Source organism: Chanos chanos, chromosome 7 (assembly GCF_902362185.1).
Source record: "Chanos chanos chromosome 7, fChaCha1.1, whole genome shotgun sequence".
Taxonomy (NCBI): Eukaryota; Metazoa; Chordata; class Actinopteri; order Gonorynchiformes; family Chanidae; genus Chanos; species Chanos chanos.
In genome coordinates this window covers 10,607,644-10,630,826 of record NC_044501.1, presented here as the reverse complement: position 1 = coordinate 10,630,826, position 23,183 = coordinate 10,607,644, and the positions used below count along the sequence as shown (strand labels likewise).

The following is a 23,183-nucleotide window of genomic DNA, read 5'->3' as shown; positions in this document are numbered from 1 at the left end:
TAATTTCACTAGTTTGACGCGAATAAAATGTTCGAAAAGAAGCAGACAAGCAAAAACATTAATTTTTAAATTTCCATATACCAAAGGAAATGTAAATGTCTATTTTTTTTTATCGTTTTCAAGCTAATTAATTCTTCATTTTATTAAAACAGTACATAGTTAGATAAAATATGGAAGCTCTAGGGGATCCTGAGATCAAGCAGATTTGAATTTAAACAGGTGAACTCTGCAAAGCAATTTAATTTTTAGTACTCATAGTAAATTTCTACCTTGGCTTCATAGTCCCTCTAAATAGTCAGCCATTATGGTTATAGCCTACCCTGAAGAGAACTCAGCATAATTAATCAATTAGATGATGAGGCTAATTTATAATCAGTGCCCCCTACAGCTCTGCAATTGATTAACCATTAAGCTAGTTACTGTCTTTAATCTTCTAATGCCTACATCTAGCACCTAAAGGCAAAAAATGAATTAAAACAAGAAAATGAAAACAATACTCGAAGCACATTTTCCCGATATCTAAAAGTGACCATTTAAGTTTTTTAAAAAAGAGAGAAAAGTCCTTATAAACACAAAACATTGTCCACCAGTCCTAAAAATTCTCATATCATTCCAACAAACAGCTTTGTTAACTTGGAGCGCTACTGTCACAAGCAGAACACAGCTAATCCCATACTACCTCCCCTCTCTCTCCGCTGCCACAGAGAGCAGATGCACTGGCAGCTATCCAGTGGAAGATCTGACTAACCCCTTAGAATGTGTTTTGCTCCAAATGGATGTTAAGAAGGTCACTACCCCACTAACTATCAGAACAATCCTCATTTACTCCGGTGTTGTATGTAAGTTAACACCAACAAGTAGATGTTACCTCTGAACAACTCTTGCCAGAAATGTCACTGGACCAGAATCCAGACTCTGGGTAGTGAACATCTCCTGATCTTCTGTGAAATTTTTGGCACAGCGAAACTGATACTGAATAGCGTCCTGAAGAGTCATTTCTGGCTTTGCGTCCTACTCAACATGACATGATCAGGCAGTAGAAGGGATTTGGATTCATTTGCTCCTGGTTTCAGTCACCAAGTGTGTATACTATATAATTGTGTATTGATATAGTGATGTGCCATCCTAACGATGAGAGCTGTACAAGTACCACTTTCAGTTTAACCAGTTTAAACGAACATTTATAAAACATTCAGAAACTGGGTTTAAACGCTAGACCCAGTTCCAGAACTCCTCTTCAGTCTTACCTACCTGAAAAGCACAGGTCTGGAGTGGGACAGGGGGTAAACGAAAACAATATTATGGCAGCACCAAAAAACTGGTTTCAATCATTTTGTCAACTGATTGGAAAAACGATTCTGCAGCTGAGGTTCGGAGGTTATTCTAGTCTTTAGGGTGCGCCGTGTTGTACAATGACCTGTCCGTATCTGTTTTTGGGAGTGACTCCTGGGGAGGAACCAAAACTGTACAGCATGTGAAAAAGAGGGTGAGGAGAGGAAAAGTACATGGGTGTGTGTGTGTGTGTGTGTGTGTGAGATAGAGATAGAGATAGAGAGATATGGCTGAGGTGAAGTCAGCCAAAACTGTTGACATTTAGCAACCACATAATGTAACAGGGGAAAGGTTACGTATAAAAAGTCACAATAGTTCAAACTGGAAGTGTACATTACATTTTGGAGGAAAAAACTCAACAGCTCTTTTTTTGAGGGAGACAAAGTTGAGCAAGAGTGGTCTCCTAGGTTCCCTCTCCAAGACTGAAGAATAAGAGCAACATGGTCTTTCAGACAAACTCTCGCATTAGCTATGCATATTTGTACATTTTGTTAGCATTAATAGTTTACAGCAAGTTTAAAAGTAGTTTGTAAAGGCTTTAAAATAACTCAAGACTACAAATAAACAGAAAGCATATAGTTTATATCAACTTTTATACAACAAGATCATCACATATCAACTTTTATACAACAGATCAAGTTTAAACATCTGCATTCAACAGTACTACCTCCAGTGACAGCAGCCGAAAATATGTAGAGTAGGCTGCTACTTGTTTGACCTATTTTTTTTGTTGTTGTTGTTGTTGTTGAAATGCTTTCAATCATTTCCAATTATCTTCCCATTAAATCTCTGGGGGGTTTTTTCTCTGTCAATATTACTAAATCTCTTCAAAAAGAACAAGGTCATGAGATGACTACGTGTTTAGTCCGCGAAAGTAAAGCACGTAGCAGCGTTACGTGACCTCCCGCAGAACCTGGTCCAAGATCACGTCGATGACATCGCTGTCGTAGTCGACTCGCTTCAGATCGAGCGCGGGGACGAAGGAGGCCAGCAGGCGGCCCACGTTACGCCGTAGTCTCCTCAGCTCCTCGTCGCTGCCGCCAGCTCCGTCGAGGGTCCTTACCTCCGTCTCTTCCCTCCTCCTGTTTGTGTTTTCTCTCAGGCCCCCCAGCTCCGTCCTCAGCGCCTCACAGAGGGAGGACAGACGGGCTTTCTCCTTCTCCAATCCCTCCATCTTCATCACACCAGCAAAACATGTGCATTGTTTAGAAGAACGAAGGATTTTTTTTTTTCTTTCTTTCTTTGGGATATGAATAAACTTGAAAGGAATTTCCTATGTTTACTGGTATAATACAAACACTAAAATGAACCGACTGTGCAAACTCTATGGAAAAGCCACAGTGATGGTTTGCTACAGATTAAATTCACGATTAGTAAAATAAAAAAGACACTTTTTTTTTTTTAAAGCAGTTTACCTTGCTCTTAAGTTGGTTGCATTGGGTCCTCCAGGTGTCGACATTGCCGCATTGTTGTCGGAGCTTCTGTAGCTCCAGCTGCAGCTCCTGTATTTGATTCCTGCACGTGTCTCTCTCCAGCGCTGTGACTTGCATGGTTTCACTCAGCTCCTTCTGCACCTCCTGCTGTGGCGCTCCATCTTTTATCTTTCCTTCAGGCTCGAATGTCTCCCCCGCACCAAAAAAAGACGCGTCCTCTGTCTCTTCCTCAGATAATCCCTCCGTTCCGTACCAGTCTTCGTCCGGTCTAAGCCACTTATGTCGTTCAAATGCTTCCATCATTTTGTCTTCCGTGACCATCCCCCAGTTTTCCCGAACATTTAAGTTTTGCGTGCCTCCCTGCTCTGTGCTCCTCCTCTTCTCGAATATAACGGGTTTGCAGTTTGTCTGAGTAACACTGGTGACTGGTAAGTGTGGCGCCGTTACCATGGCATCCATCTCAGTAGGATTTTCTGGCAAGATTGTCTGTTTTCTCCTTGGCCTTTATGAAAAATACAGTTTGAATGAACAAGAAAGAAGCACACACAAAGAAACACAGCATTGAAAGTTGACCTTTAAACCACGTGTGTTGAGAACACAACACACAACAGGTTCACACGTTCTCTGCGACCATCGTAACATTCACACCTTGGGCTGGACAGAGATCTTGGATCGACGACGGGAGAAGGGTTTACAGACGACCTTTGAATTTCTGCGGGAGTGACCACGTCTACGAGCAGAACAGAAGAAATGAGACTGACAAAACCTTTCACATATTATGAAGCGTTGGTTCTCTGCCTGTAGGGTGAATATGTGTAACGTAGCCTCAGAAGGGCCAGAGAACCACAAACCTGCATGATCACCATCACCAGATCTATGGACAGTGGATAGAGTGTCAGGCTGAGCAGTGCTAAATGGAGCAGAGGACAGCGGTTGCCAAGCGACAGTGCTCACGCGTACTCCGGCCAGTGGGTGTCCTGCTTGAGCTGGGACTTGGATAACCTACAGGCAGAAATGGATGTATTAAAATGTTACTGTCGATATTAGCACCAAATTTAAACAGTAAGTGGATGTTATTTTTGAGTTTATGTAACTGATGAATAATTAGTTCCTGTGAAGTTCTCAACTGACTGCTCTTGCAATTGCTGCTCACACTCTCTCTCACGTCCAAGGTACTCATGTACAGTCAAAGAGGCATAAAGTCCTGCTGGTTTTTCACATCAGCCAACCACTGTGGTATGTAATTAGAGTGGAATGCGCCCTACTGTTAATCAGGTAATTATCAACCTCTAATTAAGAGGTAACAGCAAAAAACACAAAAAAAAAACCAAACAAACATCAGGACTTTGCCCTCCAGGACTGGATTCTATCCTCTCTGCTGCCACAGACTTGCAGTCATGTTATTCAGAGTTGCTTGTCATGACATTCGCAAATTGAACAGTGCTCATTACAGATGTTCTTCTCAAACATGCTCCATAAACACCTCTTTCTAAAATCACAGGGATCTCATCCTCTGACCATGGCAGCCAAAAACAATGATCAGCTGAACCTGCCCTGCATTCTTTGTTTGGGCACTTACTTGCATCAACTACTTGCTGAAAAGCTATGGTTTTATTTCTGACCCCCCCCCTCCCCACACACCTCCATTCATCCATCCATCCCTCCATCCCTCCGCTAATCCATTCATCCACCCACCACACTTGTAAATCGGTTCAATTTTCTAGCAAGTTAATATATTTCACTATTTGTAGAGACTATCCCAGCAGGAACCATTTACTTACAGGCACCTTGTCCTCACGCAGGGGCTTTGAGTTCTTCCTCCTGTGTGGATACAAAGGCTCTATGGACCATCAGATTAACGACATAGATGGCGATTAACAACTAATCCTTGAAGAGTGAAGATCTGAGATCTTACTGTCGTTTGTAGGGTTTTGGGTATGACCTCTGGTCCTCCTCTTGTTCTTCAAGTTCCTCTTCCACATGACAGCTCCTGTGCAGGATTTTTTTGAATGGCGATGTTACATTTTGCAAAAATAATCATTTGATGACCCACACTGTTCACAACCAATGTTTTAACTTATGACGGGAACGCATGGTTTGATTTCCCGTTACACTGTGAAATTTTGTGACAAGAAATCATACCAAATTTTCCACATGGTGGCAAAGTCATGGAGAATCAGAGCATCACAGGTTACACGGTGTGACAGTACAAGTGACTTGTAAAGATTTCATTTGCTTTCAACCCCCTCATGATGTTGAGGACAAATTTTGGATGACAGTGATTTTCTAGTCAAATGGCACAACAGGACAGGATTTCTATATTTCAGCTGCAACTGTTCTAAAATGGCCGATGTGTCGTTAGATGTTTTTTTGTTGCAGTGTGCGCTCCTGTACAACACCATGAGTTTGGAGAGAACAGTCATAATGTGTAGCTGATCTCAGAACCTTATGCTTTAGGGCAGGGGTGGGCAAATCCGGTCCTGGAGGGCCATGGTCCTGCTGTTTTTCTTGTCAACCAACTAAATATAGTCTCTGATTGGCTGAAGAGCATGCACACCTGTTTTCAAAGTGAAAATCAACAGGTAGCTAAGAGGTGAAAACAAAAACCGGCAGGACACCGGCCCTCCAGGACTGGATTTGCCCACCCCTGCTTTAGGGTGTGATGTAGTTTCCGACATTAGCTAACTACCGCTAACTAATTAGCTAACTAACTAACAGAGGCATCTATTTATTAAATAGTTTCCATTGCCAGTTAACAATTTGTGTGCAAATATTCAGGGTACTATGTAGAGAAAGATGTAACATGTTTATCATTTATTAAGTTTTAAATGAACAGCTGAAGTGGTTTTCACCATCGCTTTCAAAAACTGGTACTTGCCCCTTGCTAGCTTGAAAATCAACATCTCCTAGTGTCGTCTCATTCAAAATAACGACACAACAGCTAGTAGCTTGGTTTAAAAAAATTTTATCTAATTTAAGAAAAATTTTGTTGATGAGGTAGTATAAAATTTGTACGACTCGCTAAGACACACTGTGGTGAAAGGCATGAACATGGTGCAATGCAAGGTGCTAGCCAGCCATGTCAGCCAACCCAGGAATATCTTTTAACACGCTCTGATTCCCTAAACTAGCTCCCTCCAAGATCCTTCAGACTTTTCTGAGGGCAGCCAGCTAACAGACATGTGGCAAACACCCAATCATGCCAAAGGAGCCAGAGGAATTAGTCATAGAAAGACATATTGGTTTTAACTTAACGTGGCAAAGCTGGATATCCAACCTGGACAACCAAATTCGAATGAATTTCAATGAAAAGTTGCGTATATCCCGGCCATGCAATATCAGTCATCTGACAAACCCACAAATTTGTTTTCTCTTATTATCTGTCACCAGCTATGACATCACTGGATAAAACTGCTATACGGGCGTCACCTGAACTGAGGGTCGGGGTTCATGTTGCAGAGCCACCTCTCAGGGAGTAGGCTGCAGTCTGTGCCATCTGGAAGTCTCCTCCACTTTAGGCAGCTGTCGCACTGGACCCAGCTTTGGTCTGGAACTTTCCTGGGACCCCAGAGTTAATGGCACATCTCAGTATCAACCATTATAAGGTCAAGACACACCAATAAACAGTCACTCACTTTGTGTCCTCTATAGGTATTGTACACTCTGGATCCTCGTTCTTGTGTCTGAACCAAACCTCATTCCAGTACTCTTCCAGTTTAATGCCAAGATTGTGTATGGTCTTCCTGAACGGAAGAAGGACATGACATTACAAATACATTTTCTGACTTTTCTGAAGAATAATTAACAGCTGTGTTAAGTGTTAACTGATCGCAGTACAGCGGGGACAACCTGTATTTATCCGTGTCATCAAAATCCTGTTTGTTGTGAGTTGGTTGAAGGAAATTGCACTCGATGATTCCAATGACTCCAGCACCCTTTTTGTCTGCCTGTCCCACAAATAACAAAAACATTATTTAATATTGTATCATGATGTGGACGCAATGTCTCAATACAATCAAAACAGAGGTTGCTTTTTTTTTTTTTTTTTTTTTTGATGAAATGATGAAATGCTTCCATTTCGATTCCATAACGGTTAAGATGTAAATGGATTTTTTGTCCTTTGGGTGTGAAAGAGGAACGTTAAGACTCACTGTTTGTTACCTGTCATTCCTCAGAAAAGAATCACAGAGTTGCACCCTTATGTCAAAATACTGGCTTAAAAATGTTCAAAACATTATAAAAACAGAAAATACAAATGTGAATTAGTGCAAAAGAGATGTCTGAAAAAAAAAAACTTGTACCTTTCTTTGACAGCCCACTTGTACAAACGCCTTTATCAACCTGTTCTTATGGTACATCATTATACCACAGTGCTCCTTGCTCTTGGTGTTGAACCCAAAGGTGATCTGAATACGCTGGCTCTGAAATTTGTGTCAGGCAAAATCTCAAGAGAAACGTAGATTCAAGTGAAAGCCATTCATTTAGTTTTAAAAAAATCAGAATTGTAGAAAGTCAAATAAATCATTTTGTCGTGGATAAGTCTAGAAAGCACTGCTTAAATAATGAACGCGATGCAAGGAGCCCAAAGGATACAAGAAAAGAAGGTCGGTAGATGTCATTTGCGATGTAAGCGAGACCTTTGGAGATCAGCTGTGTTCGCACTCGTTTCCCACGGATGTTAATTTGCATTCGAGGCCTCAAGTACAGAATGCTGCAGTACGCCTGCATCGAAAAACAAATAACAGACAAATTGCAACGCTTAAAACATACATTATTGCTCTCCTGACATACTACTGTGACGAGCACTGAGATGACTAGAAGCGCACAGATACATTGAGCTAATACTGAATTGGATAGCTAGTGCTGATTGGAGCGATGAAATAATGAAGATAGCGCAATTGATATTGACCTGAATGATATCCCCGTCCATGATGACCCCATACTCACACGTAATGAATAATCACTCGCTGGAGATGAGGTCTCACTCGCGTTAAGACTCGTACGGATTCGAATATCACATTTATCAACGTCAAAGTCAAATTCAGTCTCACCACTTGTAGTCCTAGGAATCAACACCAAACATATTCTTTCAGGGTGACAGTGACACAATTTCCTTTGGAAAACTGTGTGCGTCTTATCTGTTTTGCCGATGCAGCGTACTGTAGGTTTAGCCTTTTGGTTTTAGGAAAAAATAATGTTCCTAATACGACACCATTATCGTGATGATACTGAGACTGTTCATGTAACCCAAACTGATTTCAAAAATATTGATTTCACATTAGTTTGTGTCGATATGGCGGTAGCTGCTTGCAACCCACTTGCGCAGGTTCCAGATGATGATGCGCGTGCCAGTGCGTCCAGCGGCACTGATCGCGCGAAGTTCAGAGAAGAGTTCACGTTCCGTGTTGAAGAGGGAATGTTTAAGGATCGCCTGCAGGCTTGCCGCATCTTCTGGACTAAGCGAGGAAGAAATGTCAAGGGAACACTCTTCTTTTACCGGTCAAAACCTGGACATTTGCCTGCATTTGACACCCCTGTGAGTATACTGTTTTAAAGACAATGAAGTTTTAAGAACTTATTGATGTAACGTCAACGCTGTTTTATCATTACCCATAAAATTGATAGAGTCTGCTTTAGAAACATTACATTACCAGTAACAGTCTACTAGAAAGGTTTCAATAATGCATGCTACGCTATGCTTTCATACAGTACCGTAGCATGGCCGTCGTATCTAATCAACAATACCTTGTAATGACATTGTTATATCACTCGTTATATCTTGATATATATTATCATACAGGAACTCATAATTATGAGAGTAGCCAAAATTATTCAGTAAGTAAACCCGTATTTCTGGAAAAAAAAATGTTTGGAACCTGTTTATTTTCAAATCCAATATTTTGCAATTTTTTGGTGGTGAGTAAGGATACAAGTTTTGCCCATCACGTCTGAAGGTGATGATGGGAACCAGAAGTTGTTGAACTTTGATGGCTGCCAGGTAAGACTGGGACAAGAGGCCAACACTCATGGTGTCCTTGGTCTTAGTGAAGACGATGGCATCCTTCCCCAAGCGCATAGAGCCTGACTTGAATCCATTGCCATAAACACCCACTGGGATGTGACCTCTGACTTCCTTCTTGTTACTGAAACCAAAGCTAAGAGATTGAGAGAAATAGTTCATTTTGCTCCGTGGACTCAAACAATTAAAAATGTCTGAGGGAAATTAATAATGTTAATAACAGTAATGAATTCATAATGTTAATAATACATAATACATTATTAATAATAATTAATTATGATACATTTGTAATGTCCATGGGAACCCAGTTAAAATTGTAAATGGAGTGCGGGTTTTTTTCTCTTTTCTTTTCACGAACTGTATGCCAATATGCCAATGGCCAAAGGGACTTCCTACCACTCTATTCCAAAGCTATACTCTTTCTACCGTTGTTCTCAACATTAACTACAAAATTCCACACACCTTGTTTCGGCCTTATCTTGTCTGTCACATGAATCCGCACTGTTTGTTGCTGTGTGCTTACCTAAGCATTTTGTGCATCCTGTCCCGACTAAGACCAGTCCCATTATCCATAAATGACAGACAGTCCAGACCTTTTATCTGCGTCCAATCGATCCAGAACCGCTTGGCACGGACGTCTGGATCGTAAGCGTTGTCTGAAACGAGCATGTGTGTGAGATGATAAATTATGGTTTGGGTTGGATTAGGTGTGTGTGTGTGTGTGTGTGTGTGTTGATACATGCTGCGAGATCTTGCAGTGCTTCTTTGGATGGGAGGAGTTTATTTGGCATGCGAATGCTAACTCACCAATCAGCTCAGCAATGGCACTGAAGGGCCAGGTATGGCTTGTGGAATTAGTGTACAGAAATTTGGGACTTAGCTGTTTGGCCGGGAGAAAAGATAAATGGGAAACAGATGGTAGTGAATATACAGTTAGAGGAGACGTAATCATCAGTGTACTTTTTTGTTTGCTAACAGCAGTCATGAAGTGTTTTTGAATGTTCTTTCTTTCTTTCTTTCTTTTTTGCTTGCTTACTTGTTTTATTTTATTTATGTGTATTTGAATGTAATTCAGTAACTTTCAGGACAAACGAATTATGACATCAAATGTAGACATCAATTAAAAAAAAAAAAAAAAAAAAAGTACTGTATGTCACACAGCTAGTGAAATGAAAAGTTTGTACTAAGTCTTTACTATATTCAGACCAGGCCATAGAACTAAAACATTTTTCTAAACGAGTCATTCAATCAGCATTTCAGAATACAGCCTCCTATATGGTAAACACAGCCAAAGAGCTTAACCCAGAAACAGAAAAAAAAAACATAGCACAAATGAAAACAGAAAAGTACATTAAACAGTCACAACATCTATACCCATAATACATAATAACACATAACAAACATATCGCAATAATAGCAATATATTTGTGATTACTCACTGAACTCAAGGGTATCCCTCTATGCCTCTGGGTGGCCATTTTCTCCCAGTGTGCAGGAGCAGCAATGCTAACCGCTACTTCTCGGTCCCTGCTCTACGTGCTGTGGACTGGTCTGTCCAGCCCAGTGTCTTGATATAGCACATGCTTCATTAACATGCTCCGGTTGTGACATCTCTGCGGTCCTCCATGGCCGAATGCCTTTCATATTGTCATCCACAATAAGCACATGGTCTTGATGCAGACACATGGTTGCACAGCATTTCAGCAAGTCGAAGCTTCTACAAGCAACTGTGTCTGGTGTCAGTTTCGAAGGAATACGTGCTTGTGAGTGACTCTCGCATGTCTTGCATTGGGGGTAAGAAGTTCAGTTGGTGAATTGGTGTATTATTAAACTTTCTGCCTGTACAGGTTGTTTGATAAAGAAACATGCATGTGCTTGAACTTTTAGGATTCCACAATGGGTTTTGTTTGCTTAACATTCATAAAATGATTTACTGGTTTGGCACACTCGCGTCTCGATGCTCTCACATTCCCTTGGTCTTGCGAATGAGACTCTGCAAAGTGTGTGAGAGAGAAAGAACGACAGAGATTGGGGGGGAATGGTGATGATGATGAATTTAGAAAAGTCTGTCTGTGTGTAATTCGGTTGTAGACATTTTCTTGTCTCTTCTTTGCCTTCTGTGATACAGATTTACTTGCTGTGTCACAGAAATCCAAACAGCAAATAAACACCCAAGAATAAAAATCTTAACATTTTGGATAAATAGAAAAGATGAAGAGGAAGACAATACAATTTAAACCGGACAGCTAATTTTGTCGTGCAATGTTATATGATGCTTTAAGACTATTTTCGGATGGCGATTAACAACACCTGACATCTGTGATTTCAAAGGGCTTAAACGGTGGCTGTTGCCTCACAGCAAGAAGGTCCCGGGTTTGAATCCTGGCTGTCCCAGGTCTTTTCTGTGTGGAGTTTGCATGTTCTCCCCATGTTGGCGTGGGTTTCCTCCAGGTGCTCCGGTTTCTTCCAGTGACCTTGACCGAGACACTGGCAAAAAGACCTGGAGTTGGTTCCCCGAGCACCTGCAGCTGCCCACTGCTGCTAACCCCTAGTGTGTGTGTGTGTGTGTGTGTGTGTACTCACTGGTGTATAGGATGGGTTAAATGCGGAGGCTGCAGTTCACTGCTTATAGCTCTGGTGTGTGTGTGACCAATAAAGTACTTCTTTTTCTTCTTCCCCTACTTAAACCAAATCTCTCCATCTGTATTCTCTCAGATGTAACTTATTTGCGGCAATCAATATTTACTCTTTCTTGTTGCTCCTTTAACCATATTAATAAGTAGTTGTAATACTGTAACGACTATATTTGTCTGGAAACCCCTGCAACACTCTATTTTGTGTTTTGTCACGGTGAAATCTGCCAGTACTGGACAGTGATAAAGATTGTGTGTACATGTACTGTTTGTGTATACAGCAGAAGTGTGACAGAGAAAAGCAGTTGAAGAACTCAGAACAGATTATTTTGATTTCAGTTTTATTTACTTACAATTCACAGGCACAGAAATCCACAGGATGAAAATGACAGACATGTCAAAAAAGCCAGTAGCCTCTCTTTAGCAGTGACATATCAGTTTGGCAATACCTGTAGACTCTATAATATTCAAGCCATGGTGCCAAAAAATAATACATTTCCAGACACTTTTATCCATGATTCTTACTGTTTTGGTTTTGGGGTATAACATAAATACACAAGACACAAGACAAGCAAATTCTCACCACGTCTGAACGCCTTTTTCTGTCACATACTTTCCATGGGGTTCCTTGGCACCAGGTGACAATAGCGCAAGTTTGACTGGAGTTACAGCGCCCTCATCTGGTGAAAGTGGAGCATTTTGTCCGGCCATGTCTGTCCTCACCCAACCCGGGCAGCAGGCGTTGAGGAGGATGTCATCACCAGGTCTCTCTCGCCTCAGCCTCCTGGCGTAGATCATGGATAAGACAGTGAGGCCCGTTTTGGAGACTCCGTAGGCTGTGTCGGGCCAACCCCTCTCGCTGTGGACGCCCTCCTGAGCATCCTTAATGAAGCGCTCCATCAACTCCACCAGCTCCTCTTCTGTGATGTCCTCGCTGCGGAATCGCTCTTGGAGTTGCGGACTGCACCGTCCCAGTGCGATGGCTCCCATCATGCTGGACACATTCACCACCCTTCCTGTTTACAACCAGAAAATACCATAACATTGTGAAGAAAGTATTAAAATGTATGAAATATCTGTCAGGTCAAAGTGATACAATGTGTATAAAATAAATTGCTTATGCTCAGAGAATCTCCTTGATAAGATCAATTAGGGTAAATTCAGCTATATTGGGACAGTTTTTGTAATTCTGTCCCAGTTTACCTGATGTCCCAATATACCTGAATTCACCCTAATAAGTGTGGCAAATTTCAAGTTTTGACTTACCTCCAGGTTTTATAATGGGAAGAAAAGCAGTACACATGTCTCTGGTGGCAAAGAAGTTGGTTTTAAGTGTGACTTCAGCTTGGATCCCAAAAGGCGTTGTGTCAGCCGCTGTAGAATGAAGATAAGATTTTCAGTTTATGTAATACGCCATTGTCTTGAAGTTGCTATGCACCAGATAACAGTTATGTGTAATATTTGTACAAAGGTATAGCCTAATGAGGTTGTAAAATTACATTTGAAGGCAATTCCTGCGTTGTTAATGAGCACGTCCACTCCACCGTATTTTTCTTTGAAGAAGTCACGCGTAGCGTTCACGCTGGAGGGGTCTGTGATATCCAGTTGATGAAAGAGAGGGTTCAATCCCTCGGCATTAAGGGTTTTAACGGCTTCCGTTCCCCTGCCAACATCCCGCGCGGTCAAGAACACGTCGCCGGTAAACTGTTTGCACAATGACCTCACAACTGCAAGTCCAATTCCCTTGTTTGCACCGGTCACAACTGCAACTTTGGAACCTGTCATGTCCACCGGCTAAAAAATGCAAAACAATGTAATGTGCAGGAATGTTAGGGGCAATGAAATATGTTTTGTGTGTATATGTTTATAATTCGCGAACATGAATTTGAAGCCATTGAAACTTGCACAAACGAAAGACACGATAACCCTTTACATATTAGTAAGCCCACTAGCTCCAAGTTTTCCATATTTCGATAACTAAGAAAGAATGGGAGCGGGGAACTCCAAAAGTCAATAACTGGCTTATAATTATCGGTCTGACAAATTGATAGTGAAAGTAAGAACTGACATATTTCAGTTCAGTTCAGTTCAAATTCTATTTAATTAGCAAGTGAAGTTATGCATTAATATATTTTTTTTAAACGGGGTAACAGAATTAATGACATTGCACCTACCTTGAGCGACTGAATGGAAAATTATTGCTGTACGGTGATATCCAACTTCGCTCCGGCTAAACTGACCACCGTGCAGGTTATATAGCCTAGTTTCAAGATGGCGGCCTGAAGCTTTTTCAAAATATAAGACTCGTTTTTTCCTCCTACGTACGTTAACTCAGCACAGTGCTTCTGTAAAGGACAGGTTTTGCCATGAAAAAAGAATAAGTGGTCCTCAAAGCGTCCCGATGACAACCAGTATATTTTGTGTTAAAATACGGCCTGGATAAAATAGATATGTGGTAAACGTGATAATAATTAACAAATAAATCAATCAATAATTGAACGAGAACACTTATTCCCCACTTGCGGTGTCGCGGATAAGAATAAGAATAATTTCAAGAATTAAAATTTAAGAGTTAACTTAAAAGATTAAAATGGTACACTGGTGTCTACTTTATTGTATATTTCAGGTCACAGTTTCTTGAAGAGCAGTACATGTAGGGTGGGATTAAAGTTGATCATCAGTTATTACAGCCCTTATTCTTAGTGCATTATGAAAGCATTCAGGATTACTTATTAGTGCTTACTTTCGGTTTCACCGTGAATGACATAAAAAGCAATATAAAAAGTCATATTATAGGGTGATCACAGGGTATTTATTAGAAGTATTGCTTGAAATTGATCTGAGGTTCATGTTTTGTTTTGTAAACTTATTGACTATTTCTGTGTGTGTGCATGTGTGTGTGTGTGCGCGCACAAAACAAGCAATTATGTTGTTGACCACTCTTATTCTGAAACACAAATATTTCATGAGTTTGTTAATGTTGGCTCAGTTCTCATCTGATAGGCTACTTAAAACTTGCAAGTTGTACCTCTCTTGCAAAAATATTATCTCAAGTTCTGTTAATCATTAGCCAGCCAATACACTTACATCTTGATAACTATGTCATATATTTACGGAAGCTAAAGACTTCATTTTTATCCTTTAATGACATGAAGGTTAAAAGTTACCATAAATAATGGTCAGATGAATCACACCTCCAAGTCACAAAGAGTAAATTTAGAAGTTGCTCCTCTTTTGTAAAATGTAATTTAAAATTCACACATTTACAAATATGAGAAACTTTTAACATTTTGTACAAAGAGCTCAAAGTATTACATATGTTATATAAAAACAGCAACAACAACAAGAACAAAAAAAAAAAACACTTTAAATAACAAAACCTTTCTGCAACAGTGCTCATTTTTGAGGGAAAAGCGCATAATGTCACCATAGTATACATAAAAACGTTTGTTTAAGTTCATTTAAAGTTTGAAATAAATTGACACATTTTAGAGTCATACGGTTCACCACAGACACTCCTCTGCAAACACAAAATCCTAAAAATATCTGATAGCATTTAGGTGAGAATGGCTGGAATGTTTTAAAAAAATTATTGATTTAATTTTAACCAACGAATAACTCTTTTAATATCTTTCAAAGCCAAATAAACAAGTACCACAATATAAATCATTTATTCATTCATTTTCTAAGCCGCTTATCGTAATGAGGGTCGCTGGGGGCACTGGAGGCTTTCCCAGTCCTCGTTAGATGCCTTGTGAACTTCAAGAAACAACCCAGCAGTGGAACTTGAGTCATGTAATGGGGAGAGCAGTACGTGTTGTAATTTCACAGATGACCACAGGTGAACACTATAACCTTAGAAACTCTCCATGCAGACCAAAGGCACAGTCCACTGGCAGCATCTCCAAGGAGATGGGGGGGGGGGGGTCAGAAAGCAAGCAATACAGAAACAAGTGTATGTTACTGTTCAGAATTTGAGAAGCAATGGCATTAAATGCAAGCTGGGAGGAGGGGAGGGGTTAAAACTCTGTACCTGTAGATTTAACGTTAGTTAAACTGGTACACCAAGAAAAGATATGTTGTGTTCCTGAGAAAGAGACCTTGACGGAATAATACATTTGGGGTTGTGTGTGTGTGTGTTGTTTGTATGTTTGTTTTGACTACAAATATTTATATTATATTAATATAATATTAATGATGCACAGACTCTAAATGGTCATGGCGCTGACGTGCCATCCAGAATCTTCCATTGATTCAGAATTATACTGTGTTATTTTAACTACCGTTATAGATATTATTTGACTTTTTGAATACACTTTGAATCACGAGTATTATCATGAAAAGAACAGTTAATATGGTAGCCTACAGTAGATAATGGTAGTTAAAATACCACAGATATGGTCACAAAGCGCAGGGGCATCGCAGTCAAATTATCTTATTATAGTAAGCCAACATCATAACAATTCTGTATTAATTTCTCCTCTTTTCGCTCGCGTCAACTAATTACGTAGAACACACATTCGAATGGCGGGAATTGCGTATCTCGTGACGGAGAACCCAAAAAACTGACGAATCGAAGATGGCGGAGTACCTGGCTTCCATTTTCGGCACAGAGAAAGATAAGTAAGAGAAATGAATGATTTTTGGTGATATTTTCCCATAGGGGGTAGTATGAATTCACGACAAAACATTTCAGAACAATGCCTATATCATCTGTGCTTAAATAAAAGCTCGTGAATGTTTTCGGTTACAACTTGACTTGCAAAACCACTCGCACTGAAAACAGGAGGTTGGGCTTGCACAAACCGTATAGCATAAATTCCCACATGTAACTCCCACACATTTACAGGAAAAATGTCTTAACTTCAATGAATGTTTGATCCTGTTGAAACGACGCTCTACGTATGCTGAGTTTGGATCATTTAGTGTGTAACAGATCCATTTAGGCATAAGATAGCAGTAGGAAGAAATGGCTTGTGTTAGCCATAATGCTAACTTGTGTTAGTAAGCTACTGTAACTCATACAGACGGAGCACCGAGAAAATGATGAGCATGTTATTGAGTCAGAATATGTAACTTTTCTCGTCCCTGTTATTCAGTGCACGTCAGAAATGAAACGTCCTGCTAAATAGACTTGCGTTCGGAGGTCAAATGAATAACGTGCTCGGTTTTTCTGTTTTGGTTTTAAACATTAACTGAACGTGATTGTTGTTGTTTCTGTCAGGGTCAATTGCTCTTTCTACTTTAAAATTGGAGCATGTCGTCACGGCGATCGGTGTTCAAGATTGCACAATAAACCAACGTTCAGCCAGGTAACTGCTGCGTCCATGTCATTTTATTCATTTTAATAGTATCAAGCCTGTGCCCATCATGTAGATGCGATATTTGATATTTAGTATTAGCATCAGATGAATCTAACTCACAAACATTGTCTAATGTCTCAGTAGTGACATCACACATGGCTTCCACTCAGTATATAACAATATAACAGTATCAGCTTTACTGTATCAGTTGTCCACAGTGATGTATGGTAATTCATCTAGGTGCTAAGTGTTGAAAATTTATAGTATGAGTGTTTGTTTTTGTGAAAAAGCACCCTGCACATGTATGTTCATCTTAGTAACAGTGTTATAGCCTGACGTGTGTAGTGACAGAACATGTTAACTTGTGTGTATTATGTAACATTTAATGTCTGGTTAACATTTTTAACTTCATTTCCTTTGCAGTGGTACTTCCTGTTATGGACTGATCAGTTTGTTGAATCCTTCAAAAAGAAAAAAAAAATTGGCATTTCATACACGTTAATTCAGTTTGAGTTTTATATGCTGTGTACATCATAGTCAAGATCCGTATCCACTAAATCACATTTGGTTTTATAGTGTTGGGGGGGGAAAACCCGCATACTCTGCAACCCTCCAAAAAAGGGTTGCCAACCTCAATGAAGAGGGTGCCGTGTTCACATGCATACGTTACAAAGCTGAAAAGACTTTTTTTTTTTTACCGAGGTATTACTCTGGTTCTGAATTCAGTGTTTCTGTACACTCCAGTACTGAGCTATTCTACTGAATCAGCCTATGGAAACTCAACCGTCAAGCATGATAATGTGTTACATTACACCATTTTGAGTCCCGCCCCACCTCCCCCCCCCTCTCCTCTTGGCATAGATTTGAATTTCCAAAAATATCAAATGTTCAACTGCCCACATCGTTGCCTTTAGATAAGCATCCTTAGCGAAAGATGGCATAGGTGAGCAACAACAGAGCTGTGGCTTTACGCTATCGCCGTGGAAACTCAACACACCGCCAGTGAACTCTCACCTACGTCCTCTAGAATCAGAGGATCTGGTGATGAGTGCATCGGACCAGCATTCTTATATACATATCATTTTCTGAATTTAAATTTTTTTTTTGCCCCTTACATTTTTTTTTTTTTAACTTTACAGTCTGCCTTTGCACTGCTTTGCAATTCAGGGAAATTTGATAAAAAGAATTTTTTTCTATTTTTTTTTTTTTTTTTCCCCCTCTGCAGACCATCTTGATTCAAAACATCTACCGTAACCCCCAAAACAGTGCTCAGACGGCCGACGCCTCTCGCTGTAAGTCCCCTTATTCCACAGATCTGTTAGCATGGAGGATCCATTAAAAAAAAAAAAAAAGTCACCTCCTTTTCTCCCCTCAGACCCCACCAGGCTGTAGGCCATTGTGTAGCTTTGCAGCGCAGAGCAGCTTCAGTACTGTTAACAGGGCTCCCCCAAAGACATCGGTACATAACACACACACACACACACACGCAGGTTTCACTCTATTTTCCGACTATAACGCAAAATCCTGCGTCACGTTCAGTGTGTATCTCTGCTGATTCCATCAAAATCTAAAAACTTTTTTAGCCGCTACCAAACGGCATGAAGTTGAGTTGTAATATTTGTGTTAGACAATGCTGTATGTAGTGTGGAGGCCCTGTGTAACAGAGCTGATGCATTGCTCCCTGCCTGTCCAGGTAAGTGTGGCTGTAAAAACCACACAGCCTTTACTCGCTGGCACTGTGCCAGCCCATATTTCTAACTCTGATCTGCTCTGTCCCCTTTCCGAAGTGGCTCAGAACTTTGGCAAAAGCAAGAGGTGTCCTCAGAAGCCGGGTGCCATTGCAAATTGTCTCAGTGAGACAGGTGTGGTGGTCACCGCGTCTAGCTGAAATTGGGGTCTAGGGTACAGCAGTTCGGAACTGATGTGAAATTTGAACTGTCGTTACCCACGGGGAGGGACCATAGAGCACGACATCAAGGTGTGAACCTCTGCTTTGTTAAATTTCTGGGCTGCTTATATTTGCAGGTACCCAGGGATTGCCGCTTGAAGGATTTCTGTCTCTCCTTCAGAACTCACACATCTAATTCCCACTTTTTTTTTTTTTTTTGAAACGTGCATTTTAAACCACGTCTACTGGAAAAGTGGTTGCTAAACTTGACCTTGGTAGAACTTAATTTCACAAAAAATGTACATTTTGTATTTCAGACCATTGCCCTCTTGAACATTTACCGTAACCCTCAAAACTCTGCCCAGTCTGCTGATGGTTTACACTGTAAGTTGCCCCAACCCCCCCCCACCCCCACCCCTCTTCTCAGGAACCCTGCGGCATTGACCATTCACAAAGCCTCCATGTGTCTCAAATGGATTCATAGCACTGATTGTTTAGGGCTAAACTCTTCAGGTGCATTTCCTCACAAAAATCAACTGATTGTTATTGGAGTTAATGCTAGAAATTGTAATCATACTCACACTGTTGTAATCGCACCTTTAGAATCACCGATTTGTTTGTAAAAGATAGAATGTTAGCTCCTGCCCCACATTAGGTCTGTAGAACAGACAGTGAATAGATTTAATCAAGCTTCAGTTGAATTCAGTCATTCCAGCAGCAAAAGATGCGCTCGTTAGTCAGTTTACGATAATGTAACGCCTTAAGGTGTCACATGAACATTGACAAGAGATGTCATTCTATTTCCCATGTTACAAACACAGTTCACATCCCTAGACTTGCCTTTTCCTGTGAGATTGACCTGCACACATGATACCAGCTGCTTGGTGTAATATGTGCTTGGCTTTTGTTTTTTTCTTTAAGACTTGCCCACACACATTATACCAAGCGCTGTTGTAGAGCATGAGTGTGTTTCTGTTTGTCCAAAAATATATGGTTTTTTTATGACTCTATCCCTCAGTGAGGTTTGCGTTAAAGTATAAAACCTGTGTCACTGTCAGTATGAGGATTGTTTTCTGTAACAACTGGTTATTTAGATGTACTGCTGTAGTACATTTAGAATATATGATAACGTTAAAAAAAATATTTTAATTGTGTTCATACGTGTATTTGAACATGCATCCTTTGGTCTATTTTAGTGAGGAAAGACAAAACACACAAATATTTGCTTTACTTATTAGTAATGGGTATGTGACTCTTCGAGTGTTTTGATTGGTCCATTTGCCTGTTGTTGCTAGGTGCTGTCAGCGATGTGGAAATGCAGGAGCACTATGACGAGTTCTTTGAGGTGAGTGACCCCCCCATCCCCCAGGGATTTCCCTAAAATGGAGATCAGTAGTTCTATGACACACTAGACCAGTGCCAACACGACCCCAACATTTGGCCAACTTTTTTTTTTTTGCTGTTTTTTTAAGACATCACAAACGTGTAGGTTCTCAGGGCCCGTTTTATGCATCAAGGACAAAGACACCCGATTTCACAACAGGGATAGTAGCAGTGGCCAGTATTTACTCAGGGCTGTTAATGTGGTGATGCTGTAACTGGACAGCAGTGGTAGATGATTAAGTAATGGAAAAGACCAAGATCAAGTTAACTGCTCAATGTTTGTGCATGGAAACGAGCCATGGATAGGTCATGTCCAATCTCTCCCTTTTTTTTCCTTTCTTTCTTTCTTTCTTTCTTTCTTTCTTTCTTTCTTAACTTGTTCAAGTGAGTATTAAACTACCAGCGTAACAGTTTTTCTGTTCAGCTTCCTTAAAATGGTTCTTTTTTCTTTCTTTTTTTCTCTTTTTTTTCTTTTCAACAGGAGGTCTTCACTGAGATGGAGGAGAAATATGGAGAGGTGGAAGAGATGAACGTGTGTGATAATTTGGGCGATCATTTGGTGGGAAACGTTTATGTGAAAGTGAGTTCTTCTCCCAACAACAACAATCAGTTAAAGTAATACATCACAGATATTCCTCCAAAGTCTCTGTAATTTGCAGTCCGTTACACTGCTACCTTCAGTCGGTCCGGAATATGTCTTTTAGATGGGCAGTACTGCCACAAAATTTTATTCAGTTTTTTTTTTTTTAAACGCTTTAGGCAGTTAGAAGTTGCGTAGGTGCCTGCTATCTCAATGCCTCATTACGTCCGAATATATCACGCTGACGATGATGATGATGATGATGATGATGATGATGCATCCTCAATCAAACCTTGTCTATAGTTCCGTCGTGAGGAGGACGCAGAAAAAGCAGTGATGGACCTGAACAACCGCTGGTTTAACGGGCAGCCCATTCACGCCGAGCTCTCGCCGGTGACAGACTTCAGAGAAGCCTGCTGTCGTCAGTACGAGATGGGGTCAGTTTCGCCCACCGCATCTCTCCGCTCCACCTTCCCCACCCCTTTTTTGTTTTTAAAAACACGTGTGTCACAGAGAGAATTTAGGTCGCCCTGCGTGTGGCAGAGCAGAGTCGTCAGAACACTCTCCAAATGAGCGTTTGTTACGCTGCTTTAAACTGGTCTCATACGTAGTAAATACATAACTTTTTTTTTTTTTCTTTCTTTTGCGTTGTGTTTAAACAGTAATTGACTGTGGTTGTAGTCGTCTGTTTAGCGGTTTAGGCATGAGTAATTTTCCACTGAGTGGTATGATATCCTCCCTTTATATCTGATATGAGCACATATGAGGAGAGATTAAACTGAAAAACTCTGCTTACTCCTACTGCAGCAGGGCCTGCCCTGGACCCACAGGTGCCAATCAAGGGCTTTTTTCTCACACGCTGCTATTATTAGAAGCCACTGACTGTAGTAAACACATGCTATGTGCTTTAACTAATGTATGCTCGTTTTAGGTTCTGTACTGAATCTTATAAAGTCCATAGTTATGACATAGTGGATGAGCTCAGATAAGAGACTAGATGAGAGCACAGTGTTAGTTATTTCTGGAATGTTACCTCTGATTGCAGTACCTTGTCTCTCCACAGGGAGTGCACTAGAGGCGGTTTCTGTAACTTCATGCATCTGAAGCCCATCTCGCGGGAGCTCCGCAGGGAGCTGTATGGACGCCGCAGGAAAAGGTACGGGAAGCACAGGCCGCACCAGAAAAGAGGTGTATTCTGTAAAAGTCTGAATGTATATGTAGAATTTATGATGAAAACTGGAGAGAAACTGTCTCTTTGCATGGCTGGGAAGTGTGTCTATGGGTCTGTGAGATTATGGGATGTGAAATGAACCAGATGTTGTTGACCAAAGGGCAGGAGCAGTGCAAGTGTCTTGACTTTGACGCAAAACTAATACAGTCCCTTAAGATATCATTTTTGACAACGGAAACCTGTAGTCGGGCGTCATAAAACGTAATGTAAATGGCACAGTTTTTGTGTTCTTGTTCTCACAGATGTGCATGAGATCGGGGGGGGGGGGGGGGTATTCCAGAAAGTGGGTTTAGTGAAAACTCAGTTAGTTAACGTGGTAAACCTCCTAATAGAAGAGCCCTCTGGCTTCATTCTCCTCACAAAATAAAGTCATAGGGCTCTTCTATTAGGAATTGTACTGCTAGTTCATTTTCACTAAACTCGCTTTCTGGAACACCCCCAAGTTATAGGTTGCTTTTATTGTACTGTTGTTGAAACCCTTTCCTGTGGCTTTACCTCGTCAGGCACCGCTCGCGTTCACGTTCTCGCGAACGCCGCTCTCGTTCCCGGGAACGCGGCCGCCGTGATCGCGAGAGGCGGAGGTCAAGAGATCGGGAACGTTCTGGAAGATTCTGAGCCCACGTCACAAGTCAAACCCATCTTCCTTCTTCCTGTTAGCAGTGGTCATGATCAAACAATGACCAAAATGTGTTTTGAACCATTGGACTTATCACTGTAATTGTTTTTTTCTTCTTGTCCTTTTTTTTGGTTGCTGTTTTTTCTCTTTTAGGTTATGTTGTTTTATGTTTTTTTTTGTTTGTTTGTTTTTTTATGAAATGCACAAAAGCTCAATTTCTCAATAAAATGACTTTCTAGATTGAGTTGAGTTGGAGCCAGTGTTCTGTCTAGTATGTCTGGCGTCTGTGAAATTCAGGAAAAAATGAGAGAGAGAGAAGAAAAAGAGAGAGAGAGAAGAAAAAGAGAGAAGAAAAAGAGAGCCTCCACTCATACGGTCAATACTTTTGGCTTATTAACTTGACTGCATAGATGAACTTCAGGTGAATGAATTTCACTTCCAATGATAACAAAGCCACACCCCTGCCCCAAGTTCATATTTCATTGTTACTGCTGGTAGATAGGAATGCTTTTCAGCTTGTATGAACGTTGATAGGTGTGGTTTAACACATGTGTGAAAGTTAGGGAGCCATTCATGTTTTACCTTAAGTCACCACGGAAGCCACCACCTGTTGGCAGAGGTTTGAACCATGTGCTTGATTCCAGGAAGTCTGAGGTGATGTTTGTCATCATGACTATCATTAATATATTTCTAAGGTTATCAGGGGTTGCGTAAGACTTATCACCTTATCATCTTATTGAAGCACGTCGTCTGGCCTGACGATAA

General features: G+C 40.7%; 3 protein-coding genes across 4 annotated transcripts; 1 reads left to right on the top strand and 2 right to left on the bottom strand.

The window, feature by feature from the left end:
• Window positions 1–2,224: 2,224 nt before the first annotated feature.
• Window positions 2,225–10,262, bottom strand: LOC115815981 (MORC family CW-type zinc finger protein 3-like). The gene is made up of 17 exons (XM_030778952.1): window positions 10,224–10,262; window positions 9,592–9,664; window positions 9,308–9,440; window positions 8,696–8,920; window positions 8,084–8,221; window positions 7,713–7,827; window positions 7,359–7,487; window positions 7,067–7,186; window positions 6,615–6,712; window positions 6,401–6,508; window positions 6,195–6,323; window positions 4,681–4,755; window positions 4,547–4,586; window positions 3,617–3,767; window positions 3,414–3,495; window positions 2,748–3,267; window positions 2,225–2,506 (listed from the first exon to the last, which is right to left on the bottom strand). The coding sequence occupies exons 1-17, from the start codon at window positions 10,260–10,262 to the stop codon at window positions 2,225–2,227; spliced, it is 2,457 nt and encodes an 818-aa protein (XP_030634812.1).
• A 1,526-nt stretch (window positions 10,263–11,788) lies between these two features.
• cbr1 (carbonyl reductase 1) lies at window positions 11,789–13,657 on the bottom strand. Its single transcript, XM_030780067.1, has 4 exons — window positions 13,592–13,657; window positions 12,917–13,211; window positions 12,684–12,791; window positions 11,789–12,433 (listed from the first exon to the last, which is right to left on the bottom strand). Exons 2-4 carry the CDS (start codon window positions 13,200–13,202, stop codon window positions 11,997–11,999), a joined length of 831 nt encoding a protein of 276 aa, XP_030635927.1. The 5' UTR covers window positions 13,203–13,211; window positions 13,592–13,657; the 3' UTR covers window positions 11,789–11,996.
• A 2,339-nt stretch (window positions 13,658–15,996) lies between these two features.
• On the top strand, window positions 15,997–22,544 carry LOC115816970 (splicing factor U2AF 35 kDa subunit-like). Of its 2 annotated transcripts, none has more exons than XM_030780170.1 (8): window positions 15,997–16,040; window positions 16,642–16,729; window positions 18,926–18,992; window positions 19,904–19,953; window positions 20,473–20,571; window positions 20,875–21,008; window positions 21,635–21,727; window positions 22,306–22,544. In XM_030780170.1, exons 1-8 carry the CDS (start codon window positions 15,997–15,999, stop codon window positions 22,415–22,417), a joined length of 687 nt encoding a protein of 228 aa, XP_030636030.1. In that variant the 3' UTR covers window positions 22,418–22,544. The 2 variants fall into 2 exon arrangements, with proteins under 2 accessions (XP_030636030.1, XP_030636031.1); XM_030780171.1 differs by lacking the exon at window positions 18,926–18,992 and adding an exon at window positions 17,946–18,012.
• Window positions 22,545–23,183: the final 639 nt, after the last annotated feature.

What these genes read in the sequence shown, in the direction of transcription:
- LOC115815981 (XM_030778952.1), bottom strand. Translation starts at nt 10,262, where the DNA reads ATGGCCACCCAGAGGCATAGAGGGATACCCTTGAGTTCA. An exon ending in TGGTGATGGTGATCATGCAG is followed by an intron (nt 3,496 to 3,616) that starts GTTTGTGGTTCT and finishes TTCTGCTCGTAG; the next exon opens with ACGTGGTCACTCCCGCAGAA. An exon ending in AGATCTCTGTCCAGCCCAAG is followed by an intron (nt 3,268 to 3,413) that starts GTGTGAATGTTA and finishes TTTTTCATAAAG; the next exon opens with GCCAAGGAGAAAACAGACAA.
- cbr1 (XM_030780067.1), bottom strand. Translation starts at nt 13,202, where the DNA reads ATGACAGGTTCCAAAGTTGCAGTTGTGACCGGTGCAAACAAGGGAATT. An exon ending in CGCAGGAATTGCCTTCAAAT is followed by an intron (nt 12,792 to 12,916) that starts GTAATTTTACAA and finishes TTCATTCTACAG; the next exon opens with CGGCTGACACAACGCCTTTT. An exon ending in TCCCATTATAAAACCTGGAG is followed by an intron (nt 12,434 to 12,683) that starts GTAAGTCAAAAC and finishes GGTTGTAAACAG; the next exon opens with GAAGGGTGGTGAATGTGTCC.
- LOC115816970 (XM_030780170.1), top strand. Translation starts at nt 15,997, where the DNA reads ATGGCGGAGTACCTGGCTTCCATTTTCGGCACAGAGAAAGATAA. An exon ending in ACTATGACGAGTTCTTTGAG is followed by an intron (nt 19,954 to 20,472) that starts GTGAGTGACCCC and finishes TCTTTTCAACAG; the next exon opens with GAGGTCTTCACTGAGATGGA. An exon ending in TATGGACGCCGCAGGAAAAG is followed by an intron (nt 21,728 to 22,305) that starts GTACGGGAAGCA and finishes TTACCTCGTCAG; the next exon opens with GCACCGCTCGCGTTCACGTT.